This window comes from Sinocyclocheilus anshuiensis, unplaced genomic scaffold (assembly GCF_001515605.1).
Source record: "Sinocyclocheilus anshuiensis isolate Anshui unplaced genomic scaffold, SAMN03320099.WGS_v1.1 scaffold479, whole genome shotgun sequence".
NCBI lineage: Eukaryota > Metazoa > Chordata > Actinopteri > Cypriniformes > Cyprinidae > Sinocyclocheilus > Sinocyclocheilus anshuiensis.
In genome coordinates this window covers 307449-319968 of record NW_015551042.1, presented here as the reverse complement: position 1 = coordinate 319968, position 12520 = coordinate 307449, and the positions used below count along the sequence as shown (strand labels likewise).

At 37.5% G+C, this 12520-nt stretch overlaps 3 protein-coding genes across 7 annotated transcripts in view; 2 read left to right on the top strand and 1 right to left on the bottom strand.

Moving 5' to 3' along the window:
- Positions 1–3109, bottom strand: part of LOC107661528 (F-box/LRR-repeat protein 17-like) — a 113219-nt gene extending 110110 nt beyond the window's left edge. For both annotated transcript variants that reach the window (XM_016451156.1, XM_016451157.1), the window contains exons 1-2: positions 3000–3109; positions 274–959 (exon numbers count right to left, since the gene is read on the bottom strand). In XM_016451156.1, the coding sequence (XP_016306642.1) occupies positions 274–939 (666 nt within the window). In that variant the 5' untranslated portion in view covers positions 940–959; positions 3000–3109. The remainder of the gene's footprint in view (positions 1–273; positions 960–2999) is intronic.
- A 1457-nt stretch (positions 3110–4566) lies between these two features.
- prxl2c (peroxiredoxin like 2C) lies at positions 4567–7999 on the top strand. Its single transcript, XM_016451168.1, has 6 exons — positions 4567–4942; positions 5808–5876; positions 6014–6067; positions 7117–7222; positions 7454–7588; positions 7663–7999. The coding sequence occupies exons 1-6, from the start codon at positions 4691–4693 to the stop codon at positions 7788–7790; spliced, it is 744 nt and encodes a 247-aa protein (XP_016306654.1). The 5' UTR covers positions 4567–4690; the 3' UTR covers positions 7791–7999.
- A 1032-nt stretch (positions 8000–9031) lies between these two features.
- The window catches only part of LOC107661524 (dual specificity protein phosphatase CDC14A-like), a 39072-nt gene continuing 35583 nt past the window's right edge, over positions 9032–12520 (top strand). Inside the window, exons 1-7 of one of the 4 annotated variants that reach the window (XM_016451149.1) lie at positions 9032–9329; positions 10451–10541; positions 11056–11131; positions 11285–11377; positions 11531–11607; positions 11725–11791; positions 11873–11935. In XM_016451149.1, the coding sequence (XP_016306635.1) occupies positions 9227–9329; positions 10451–10541; positions 11056–11131; positions 11285–11377; positions 11531–11607; positions 11725–11791; positions 11873–11935 (570 nt within the window). In that variant the 5' untranslated portion in view covers positions 9032–9226. Of the gene's footprint in view, positions 9330–10152; positions 10262–10450; positions 10542–11055; positions 11132–11284; positions 11378–11530; positions 11608–11724; positions 11792–11872; positions 11936–12520 lie in introns of those variants that run through there. The other 3 variants (XM_016451153.1, XM_016451152.1, XM_016451150.1) reach the window with 3 other exon arrangements.

The window sequence follows — 12520 nt, the reverse complement described above, 5'->3', positions numbered from 1 at the left end:
AACCCGTAAGACCTTCGTTCATCTTCGGAACACAAATTAAGATATTTTTGATGAAATCCGAGAGCTCTCTGACCCTGCATAGACAGCAATGCAACTGAAATGTTTCCAGTCCCAGAAAGGTAGCAAGGACATCGTTAAAACAGTCCATGTGACATCTTATTCACTCAGCTTTATTCAGATGATGATATAAATCTCAATTTCACAAAACTGACCCTTATGACTGGTTTTGTGCTCCAGAGTCACATTTTCATTTAAGTACTCCGTTAAACAGACCTTGAGCAGTATAGAGGAGGGCAGCTGGTTAATGTCTGTATTTTCAGCGCTCTTCGTCTCCTCCAAGCTTTCGTTTTGAGACGGCTGACAGCAGCAGGAGGAGGAGGAAGAAGTCGAGGCGCTGCCTGCATCTGTATGTCGCCCCACGCCGGAGCCGTCCTCCTCCGAAGGAGAGGAAGAAGAGGAGGATGAAGGCAGAGAAGGGAGGAGGCACCGGCTGTCTCCTCGCTCCTCTCCGTTCTCCATGGCCTCCTGGAAGGCACAGCGAGGCTGCTTGCGGGGAGTACACCGCTGCAGCTCAGCACATTTACGCTTGCACACCATTTCCGAATAGTTGGGGACGACGGCACAGAACAGCGCCGGGGGCCCAATCAGTTTGGAGAGCAGACTCCGACCCTGGCCCTCCCAAACGGCCAGCTCTCCCGGAGAGAGGAGGAACCTGGCGCACTCCTCGGGCGAGTTCAGCGGAACGCAGCGCTCGGCGACTTTGGACACCGCCGCGCTCTCGAAGGGCCAATCGTCCTCGACGCTCCCGCTGGTGCCGTGCACGATGAAGCACAGCATACAGGGACCCTGAAGGAAGCAGTTCCTCTTCTTCTTCTTCTTGCGCAGCTTCCGTGATTTCTTCTTCAGGTCGTAACCATTTTTTGAGAGAAGATGGCCCATATAGATGATTCACGGTGACTCTGGGGAACGAGAGAACAACAAAGGAAAATTACAAACAGAAAATGAGACCATATACAAGCATATTTACAAGTTTTCACTGCATTTTTGTTATATAAAACAAATCAAATAGCAGCGGCTTTAACAGTAAAAGATCTGGTACTATCGCAACATGACATGCGGACAAAAATATGTGACCCTGCATCACAAAACCAGTCTTAAGTCGCTGGGGTATATTTGTAGCAATAGCCAACAATACATTGTATGGGTCAAAATTATACATTTTTCTTTTATGCCAAAAATCATTAGGATATTAAGTAAAGATAATGTTCCATGAAGATATTTTGTAAATTTCCTACCGTAAATATATCAAAACTTAATTTCTGATTAGTAATATGAATTGCTAAGAACTTTGTTTGGACAACTTTAAAGGTGATTTTCTCAATATTTAGATTTTTTTTTTTTTTGCACCCTCAGATTCCAGATTTTAAAATAGTTGTATCTCAGCCAAATATTGTCCTTCAAATCCATGGAAAGCTTATTTATTCATCTTTCAGATTATGTATAAATCTCAATTTCAAAAAAATGGGACCCTTACGACTGGTTTTGTGCTCCAAAGTCACATATATTTATCGTTGCCTAGAATTAAGAATTTGTTCCCAAAACTTATTAATTTGCGCTCTCGTTATAGTAAATCGTGGCTAGGTTGCACTAATTTGATTTATTTAAAACATAGCCATGATTTATTAAAACGAGTGAACAAATTAGTAAACGAGGGAATTAGCTAGTACAACACAACCTAAATTTACTAAAATTGAAGGAACGAATTAGTACAATGTCACTGCAATTTATTAAAAGTACAGCATGGCCATAATAAGCAAGGGAACAAATTTGTACAACATACAATATTTAAAAACTTTCCTATAACAATTAACGTTCAGAATCACTATAAGTGTTCATAGGTTCACAGAATGTAACATTTAAAACACTGATCAGCACAACATGTCAACTTCTGACTCAATCATCCAGTGGAGTGAGTTTGGGGCGGGGCTATCTGTTTGAGTGACCAATGGCAGACAGGAGGCGTGTTTGGGAAACATGTTTGGCAACAGTCATTATTTTTGCAGATCTGATGACAGAAATGACAGACGATATATCTAGGGTATTACTATGTCTTATAGGCTAAGTATTCATATTATATGTAGGTAGTGCTGATAGTATTTGTTTCTTATCTCTGTTTTGTTTGGTTCTGGTTTATTGTTTGTGTTGTTGTTTTGAAAATCGAATAAAAAGGAAATTCAAAAAAAAAAAAAAAGAGAGACAAAAGAAATGAGAAGATATCTGCAGACCCGTCGGCTGATGGAAGCTTCATTATTGCTCCTAAATGAGTGACATTTACTGCAAAAACAGACTGAAGAATCGTCTTTTGCTCTGAACAATAAATACGCACTTAAAATTAGATTTTGACTCAGTTACACAAAACCATATCAAAGTATATTTATGGCTGTAGTGTTGTGGTTTAGTTACTCCAGGTGTCTCAAAATCATTCTGACAGACCAAAGATTATAAACAAATTCTTCAGATGTTAAACTAACTAGACACACAGAAGTCTTACTAATTATTTTATAAACTGCACCAGAATGAGGCATAGGAAGATCAATACTGAATGTCCATCTACTAAGTTAACAAATATAACCATATAAATACCATGAACATGTAATCCATTCGTACTATGGTCTATATACAGTATCTATACCATAACTGAGCCATGGTATAACCTCCACAGTACTTTTTGCATGGATAATGAGTATTTCGAACAGCAGGGCTGCATTATATATGTCTCAGATATCATGTATAATGTGTGAGTGATGCTCTGTGCTGCTGTTATGTCTCAGTAGGAACCGTATAAACATTCACAAACACTGCTGTCACTGTTTACACACGCTGAGTGTTGTTGTTGTTGTGTTTCATTGAGTGATAGCGGCGAACGACGCCATTAAACTCCCTCGTGAGAAAAGAAGCGACAGCGAATATCTGTCATAATAAAACCTGCCAATCCTCACCAGCTCACGCGGCCCTCGGCACCTCCTTCCCACGCTCTCATACTCCGCGCGAAACAGAAACAGAAGCGAACGCTCGCTGTGTCAACCTGCTACAATGTTTCAAAACACTTCCGGATTTCAAATAAGAGAGGAAATCCCGCCCACGGCTCCAGATGAGAGCGGGCGCTCATTGGCCAGATTATCTGTCTGTAAGGACACGATGGCCAATCATTTGGGAACTCTTTAAATACGGCTATAGTTTTGTAAACACGCTTAATGCGAATGCATAAATACTTGCATTGTAACAGAGCGGACTCTAAATCTTACGTTACTTTGTTAACCATCAACACTTAAGAATTCTGAAAGCGGGTTTGTTTTGGACACCGGCAAACTTTCGCAAACGAGTGTTTATGAATCGGTCCAAATCATCTACACGCCTTACACGCCTTCCAGGCAAAAAAAACAAACACGCGTTTGCAGCGTCGTGAGTTAAGACTCGTTTTAGCGAGTCGGTTCGAATGATTCATTCCAATGAAGCGCGATACAGTGTGCATGAAGAATAATATTAATTGTTCGCAATATTGTTATCACCTCGCAGTTGTACTTGTGAAAAAGCCATCGTTAGGCTACAAGTCAAGTCAGAATTACTTCTATAGTGCTATTTTCTTGTGCGTTCAGCGAGTCGGTTCGAATGATTCATTCCAATGAATCACCATCCAATTATTTTATGACGTCACTCAAACATAAAGATAAAACAATTTTCTGTTACAGGTGTAATAATTTTAATTTTTCACAATATTGTTACCGCCTCACAGTTTTACTTGTGGAAAAAGTCACTATTTACAAGTAAAGTACTTACTTTTTAAAGTAAGTGCTTTCTTTTCCTTTTTTATTTATTGAAGAGTAACATTAAAGCAAAAAGCAGTACATTTACACAGAGACGAGAAAGAAAAGAAAGGGAAAAATACAAAAAAATATATACATAGAGACAGACAGGCCTATATTGCCAGAGTAACAACAAAGTAAAAAAATGTATATCTCAAAAGGACACAAAGGTTGAATAACATAAGAGATACAGTTATTATTGCTTTTGGATTAATAGTATTTTTAATAGTTTGCATATATAAATCAACTTATATGTATAAAGAAAAGAGAGGTTTGGAGAAAGGAATGGCGCTTTCTTGTCCGCTCGTTTTAGCGAGTCGGTTCGAATGATTCATTCCAATGAACCACGATACAGTTCTTTTCAGACGTCGCTCAAACAAACATAAAGACAGAATTGTATAATGTTAGCAGTGTCAGTAATAATAAGCTTAATTAGTTCCCATTATTGTTACCACCTCGCAACTATACTTGTGGAAAAAGTCATCAGCTGCCTAAAAGTCAAGCCAAGTTTGCTTGTGAGTCGGTTCGTATGATTCATTCATTCCATTAAACCGCGAAACAATTGTCATTATCCAGGAATAGCCTGATAATAATTATTATCACCACCTGGCAGTTTTACTTGTGGAAAATCACGAGTCAACAGTCAGAATTGTTTATATAGCGTTTTTCTTGTGCGTTCATTTGAACGAATCGGTTCGGATGATTCATTCCAATGAACCGCGACATAATTCTTTTTAAACGACACTCATAATAAATATGACTATTTGTCATTACTAGTGTCCAGGAATAATATTCCCAAGCAGAAATAAAGCCATAAATCCCTGTATATGGGCGGGTTCGTCCGTGATCCAGCAGGAATGGGTGTAATTAAACTTCCTAAAATAACTCTGCTTGAAGTGAACGCAATGGCTGCGGTGATAACACGACAGATCGTTCGCTCCGTTCAGGAGAGCAAACGCGCTTCACACGATCTCTGCATCTCTGATCTCAGTGACTGTCTGATATTTGATCGGCACGGGCTCTCTAAAACCTTCAGCAGTTTGTTTCAACACAACAAAGCCATCATTATTTTCGTGAGGGTAAGAGTCATGTTGCATCCCGAGACAGTTCTAGATCATCTGGCTTGACTTTGCATGCCATAACATTTGCTTTTTCTTCATATTATGTGATGTAATATGTTGTTTTCTGTATGTGATCTGTCTTCTCCAAGTTTGTGATCATCATGCATGATTTTACCTTATCTACAAAGTATCAAAAAGGTTTAAAGCAGCACTATGTAACTTTTTTTCTGTGTTCAAAATTTGCTAAATGTATCTAATGAGCGAGTACATCATGCATTCATCTTCCAAACCGCGTTTGTGTCTTATTCTGAATCACTCCGGTACACTTATAATAAGTGCTTATATTCGGACTATTGCAGCCTGGTCACCGCTGCGGAGTAACACATACCTGCGTGAATCGCGATAGACATACACTTAGAGAAGTAGATCCGGTTAGAATGTTCTTCCGCGGGATGTGTGCAGTTCTGTTTATTAACCACTAGAGAGCGCCAAAAGTTACACAGTGCTGCTTTTTTTTTTTAAAGAGAGATACTGTGACCTTTTTATATCTAATTCTAAATGATTTTTAATTTAATTATGTTTGCATTCAGTGTTTGTCTAGTTATGCTTTTCTTGTACACTGCAAGAAATAGTCTTCAAACAAGGCTATATTATGTCTATTCCAGATAATAATATTGTTTTCTCTTTTTATACTTCTTTTTTATTGCATTCCCATTCTATCTATAGCACACCTGTACATACCATTTATTCTTTGTGGTTTATTTCTATTTATGCATGTGTATTTTCTTTACATCTTATTGTCTGTGTGTTGTTGTCTCTGTGTACTGGAAGCTAAAAACAATACTTTGCAATAAAGCTCTTTCTGACTTCTAATATTTTACAGAACTTCTTGTGCTACACATGCAAAGAATATGTGGAGGATTTGGGCAAAATACCTCAGCAAATGTTGCAGGTGAAAGGATGATATTAGGAAAATGCTGTTAAAACTGTTTTGTCAGTAATAATGTAATATTTGGTTGAATATATTAATATGAAGTCAGAATTGTGAAAAAAGGAACGACGTATTTTTTCCTTCTCTCACAAATGTAGGAATCGAATGTCAGATTAGTAGTGATTGGACAGTCATCGTGGTGTCATATAGAGGTAGGATGGGCTTATTAATATACAGTTAAAATATGAAAGGTTTGAAAACTTAGTCAAAGAGAAAACTGTTGCTTGATAATAATAAAAATAGAATAATAATAAAAAAGGGGTTCGAGATTTTTAATTCACAGTTAGTACTTTTTTTCCTCCCAATTCTTAATTTTCTTTAATCTTGCAGTTTTGTTTTTTCTTGATGAATCAAAAGTTGAAAAAACGTAACTGCAACTTTTTACACAACGTTTCAGAATTTCGGTGGTTCGTGTTCTTTATATTTAATATATGGTATATAATGATTTTTTTTCTTTAAATGCATTTAATGCATAATTTCAAAAAGACATTTGCAGTGGGTTTGTAAAAGCTTTTGTAATGCATGTTTGAGCTGAGTTAGTGTTGTAGTTACACAGTTTCGCCAGCGTGTGGCGTTCCGAACGCTTCGAATCACTTAGTGAATCATGTCGGTTCAATTGATTCGAAGCTTCGAAAAGATTCGTTTCTGCCATCGCTACTTTTTATCTCGCAGTTCCTATTTTACAACTCACAAATTCTGACTTTTTATTTCAGTTCAATATAAACTAAGAATTGTGAGGAAAAATGTCCATAACTATGAGAGAGAAAAATGTGCAATTACCTTTTCAATTTTTTTTTATCTAACTGTTACTTGCAGAAATGAGCTTCCATAGTTGTTAACTTTTACCAGTTTGAAAAACATATGAGCAAGATAAATATAACATGCAACAGTGTGTCAAGTAGTTTTGATTCCAGCTGGTTCAAGTTTGAGCAACTGCACTAAATTTGCATTGTTTCAGAGCTCGTATTAAAAGTATTAATACGATTATTATACGGTATTGCTTAGGGGGGGAAATTGACAAATTTATATTTTAGGCCATGCATTTGACTCCGTTTTCTAAACCAATCTAGCACTAGAAAAGAAATGGAGTTGCACTAAAGCTGAGCATGCTCGCACCTTGAGAACATTGTTTTAGTATTGATTGTTTAATGATGCAAAACTACTCCAGATTGTCTTGTATTCTGTGATCTCTTTGTTGCAGGCTTTCTGCTCCCTGACAGGCTATTCTCATGAAATATATGTTGATCCGGAGAGACAAATTTACAAAAAACTTGGAATGAGAAGAGGAGAGACATACATGGAGACACGTATTGTGCTTGATTTAGTCGCTTTGTGTGTTAAATGGAAAATATAGTTGCTCTGGAGCAAGAGTGCGATTGTTGTAGAATTCCGTAATGTTCTTTCTTCAATCTTAAATTGACTGCCTAAAATAGATGCATGGAAATAAAAGCTTATTTTGTCATTGTAGACACTTCTCCTGCTTGTGCTTGGATGTCAATGCCAAAGAATGACGTGTTTGATTTAATGTGCATTTGTAGCTTGCAGCAGTCCACATGTGAAATCTGGTGTGCTGGTCGGGAGTCTGAGGAGCTTGTGGCGCGCCGTGACCAGCCCTGTGTTTGACTTCCAGGGAGATCCGCTGCAGCAAGGCGGAGCTCTGATCGCAGGCCCAGGTCACACGCTTTCCCATTCTGCTTCTACTTCCATATCTTGACTTGATCTGAACACTTTGTGTTTTATTTTCCAGCTCCAGAGGTTCATTTTGCCCATTTTGACATGAACCGGCTGGACCACATGCCCATCAACTGGTTGCTTCAGTTAGCTGGCCTTCAAACGCTGGACTTCAGCGAGTCGCACAAAATCATTGATATCTAAAGGAAAAGGAGCTGTTAAGTCATGATGGAACTGCGCTCGATGCTTGTAGCTGTTATAATGCAATGCTGGTCTTTGTTTGAACTCTATAATGGCTCATTATTGTTGTTGTATATAGTATTGTTTTTATATATTATTTATGTTTGATAGGAACAAGCCATTCCACTGCTAGTGACCCTTGATTATATTTGTTACATTACAAAAAAAATAAATTATATTTTAAAGGATATTAAAACAGAAATCATTATTTTATATTCTAATAACATTTTGCAAGATTACTGTTTTTTCTGTATTTAAATAAATGCAGCCTTGATGAGCAGAAGACACTTCTTTAAAACACATTACAGTCTCACTGATCCCAAACTTTTGACCGGAGTGTGTGTGTGTGTATATATATAAACAGCAAAAATTCTCCAGAAACACATTATCATATTGAGTGGAGTATAAAACACTTGTTTTGGTGTAAATCTCATATAAACATGTCCAAGTTATGTTTTATCCTCAAAAAATTTATTTTACATTAAGAAAATGAAGAAAATTATAGGACAATTAAGTTTTTTTTTTAATTATAATTTGTTTAAATTAAAACAGTAAAAAAAATTTTTTTATAATAAATATTTATATAAATTAAAGACTATACAACAAATGCTGGTATTATGTGTAAATACTTTACAATTATTTTTATATTTTTGTTTATTATTAATCTTTTTTTTTTTTGCATGCATGCATGCATTACAGCCATTAGAACACTTTTTTTTTTTTATTATATAATAAATAAAAAGAAAACAGATAGAATAGAAAGAATAGAGCACACTAAGCTAATTGTAAAATAAATAAAACAAAAACAAATAGAATACAAAAAGATTATATAGAATTATACAACAATAATTACCACTGTGCATAAATACTAAACAATTTTTTTCACATCACAGTCATGAGAACTAGTGCACATACACATGCTGCACACTGGTGGTGGTTGAGGAGAGACCCCCCCCCCCCCCCCCAAAAAAAATACAGTAAAAAATATATATTTAATCTGCGTAAATTATAGATAGACTACACAGCACAGATTACCATAATGCAGAAATACTTTACAATTTAAATAATATATTTTAACATTACAGTAATGTAAAACACATGTGTTCTAAACATGAAAACAATGCAAATAATCTTAAAACCAATTCGTTTCTCGATTTTGGGATTTCGCGAGCATGGTTTAAAGTTCCGCAAGTGCCCGGATGTTGTGTCGCCGTGACGTCACTCGCAAGGCTTTTAGAAGCTAGCCTTCTCTACGTCACCGGCAGGACAACTGGCTCAAATATACCTTTGGTCTGCAGCGCGTGGAGCCGTTAGAAGCCGGACTATGCAAACTAAAGCGCAAATCCTACTTCTATCGCACGTTCGCGTCTGAAACGCCGTCTTTTCACGCGTAGCGAGGCATGAAGCGCAAAAGCGAGCGACGGAGCGAGTCGAGGAAGAGACTCTGCGCGTCTTTGAGGGATCAGACGGAGTCCAAGAGCGATATTTACCTTCGTATCACAGGTAAACAAACTACAGACGCGACCAGAGCGACCTTAAAGCGTTAAACCGCCATGAAGTACTGTCTTGCGAGTCCTGTCAGGGGTTTGTTTGGCGGTTTATAGCACTGGATGGTCGCTTTAACATGAAACATGAGATCACAACACAAACTAAGTGCTGTTTATGTCGAGATTAGCGTTGATTATAGGTCAGGATGACTCTAAAATGGCATTATTAGCTACTAATGGTGTCTGTGTGGAAGACGGAACGGTTTTCTTTGTTCTGTTCGCTGGATGTAAATCACCGAAAATGGATCAAAGCGTTCAGTCAGAGCAAAATGAGATTCTATTGGCTGATCGGCGCGTCTCTCCTAGCAACGGCTGCCTGCTGTTCGATTTAAATATTGGAGGGAGGGGCTTAGTGTGATTGACGTGTCAGTGTTGCGACCGTCAGCCAATCAGGCGGCGGGAAACGGTTTAACGTCGCGTTGGATTTAAACTGCGCTGAATTTAAATTCTGGAGGGAGGGGCTTAGTGTGATTGACGTGTCAGTGTTGCGACCGTCAGCCAATCAGGCGGCGGGAAACGGTTTAACGTCGCGTTGGATTTAAACTGCGCTGAACTTTATTCAGACTTCAGGCTAGAGAAAGATCGCTCGTGTCGTGTGGCGTTATTTTATTTACGCAATTTAAGGCATAGTTCTAATTAATTTTTTTAAAATGCAGGTTTTATTGTATAAAAAGAACAAAATTGTTATTTTACGTTTTTTTTTGTAAAAATACAAATCATAAATTGTCGACGGAAATTAGACCGTTTTGGTTGAATGTGTGTTGGCTTTAGATTAGTGTTAAGTCTTTTTTTATTAGTAAGCTAACTTAAACCAAGATTAAATAATGCTCCGGAACAACGTTACAATAGAAACGTGCGATCTGTCAAACTGCATCGAGTTCATTAAAGGTGAGTGTCATATTTCTGTGTTTTCTTCTTAATAGTGCACATATTTTGTTGTTGACGGTTTGTCTGAGAACTCACTTCCGGTACGCGGATTCAAATCTGTTGATTCAAATACATTGACTGCGTGAAATCTGCAGGAAGTGCAGCCATTATGAGGGATTACAGTATAGTTTTGTGTCTTGTGTTTTTCAGATCAGCTGTATTTTGCTCTTCTTCATCAGAAGGTTAAGAGCACTCCTGACAGACACTGTTTCTGCATCGATGAAGAGCTTTCCTATGAGAAGTAAGAGTGTAATTGTGCATTACTAATGAAATACTGTCAAATGATTGGGGACATTAATACACTAAATATTATAAAGTGTCATATTTGATACATGTAAGGCCTCTAAATGGTCAACATCAATCATCATTGGATTGCATTGCAATCTGGTCTTACTAAGACATTATTGGCGATATAGAGTGGCGTTTATATCATTTTATGCTGCTGTACTGATAAAGATCTCAGATTTACATTACGAGCAAACAGAATTTCATCGTATAAATATCAGCATTTGCACAAAATTGCATATTTTTGCTCCGTTTGAGTCTGAATAAAACTGAGCCTCTGTATTCTCACCGTATCAAATTATATGAGCTATAAACGCCTGATGAATTAAATATTATAAACCACATTTTGTCTAAAGGTTCAGTATTTAGTGTTTTCTTCCCCATAGGACAGTCTGTTAAATATGCATATGGTTTTTATGGATCGTACCAGACCTTTATCAATGACCTCTTCGGTTTTTATGTTTGAACAGCTTCTATGCGGACTTTGGCCCGCTTAACCTTGCCATGTTTTATCGCTTCTGTTGCAAACTCAACAAAAAGCTGAAGGTAATGACGCTTCATTACTCTGACTGTTCTAATAAATACGGTCTTTGCATGCATGCATTGTATGTTATGTATTTATTTTTTTATTTTTTTTTAATGTTTGGTTTTGTATGCAAGATGTGTTGTTTTTAAATTTGTGCTCTACTAACTCAACAGTCTTGTGCTCTTGCAAAGAAGACAATTGTGTTTTATACCTGTGGTGACCGAAAGAAACAAGCCAATGCTGCGTATTTGATCGGCTCTTATGCTGTAAGTTTTCCAGTCCAGCTTTTTTTAGCCTAAAGGCTTCGCTTTCATGAAAGTGCAGCCTGATGGAGTGCTCAAATATATTTCTAATGGTTTTGCATGTATATGCATGAGCTTTGCATCTAGTTCTTCCTTCTTGTTTGTCCTCTTTTGTAGGTAATGCATCTACAGAAAACACCAGAAGAAGCGTACAGCCTTCTGGTCTCTCAAAATGCGTCTTATCTTCCTTTTCGGTAATTGAAATTTATCCCCTACGTGCATTTTATGAGCCTTTTAAATCGGAAGCAATCTCATTTTCCGTTTCTAGATTTCTGTTCATCTCCGACTTAATTTTTCATTGCATTCAACAGAGATGCATCTTTTGGAGCTTGCACGTACAATCTGAATATCCTTGACTGTCTGCTGGCCGTTCACAAGGTAATCCAGAGTCTCTGTGAAGCTTCATCTGGCGTGTTTGCCGGCCCACTATTCCTGCTGATCGCATGTTGTGTGTTTCAGGCTCTGCAGTTCGGCTGGCTGGATTTCTCAAAGTTTAATGTGGAGGAATATGAACATTATGAGGTGAGTTTTCCATGATATATACCTTTTTCTTAGCGTAAAAATGGGCATAGCCCTAACTTCCCATTTTTAACTACAAAACCGCTCGTTTTGCTGCTTGATATTGAAAATGGGTGAGTCTTACCATATTATTTTAATGTATTATCTTAATTATGAACACACTGGTTTGTAGTGCAAACAGTTTTACAGTTTACTGCACGTTGTTATTCTTTTCGTTATTTCCCTATGAACCGGAAGTCTCACCTATTTCCGCGTTGAAGAAAAAGGTGGATAGAAGGGTAAAGCTTAAAGACGGGGCTTAGCTTAAGCCAGGGCTAGGCCTTAGTTAAATTAAGATATTTACGCAACTTTTATAAAAATGTCTTGGAAGAAAACTTTAAAGGTGTGCATCTTGAGACAGAACAACGACACTGACATATTTTAAGATATGTCAGAGCAAGATATTTTCAGTTGAGACGGTTCAAACATGCATTTTAGTCTGGGACTAGCCTTAAAGGGGTCATAGGATGCTACATGCACTTTTACAAGTTGTTTGAACTGAAATGTGTGTTGGCAGTGTGTGTACACAACCACCCTATAATGATAAAA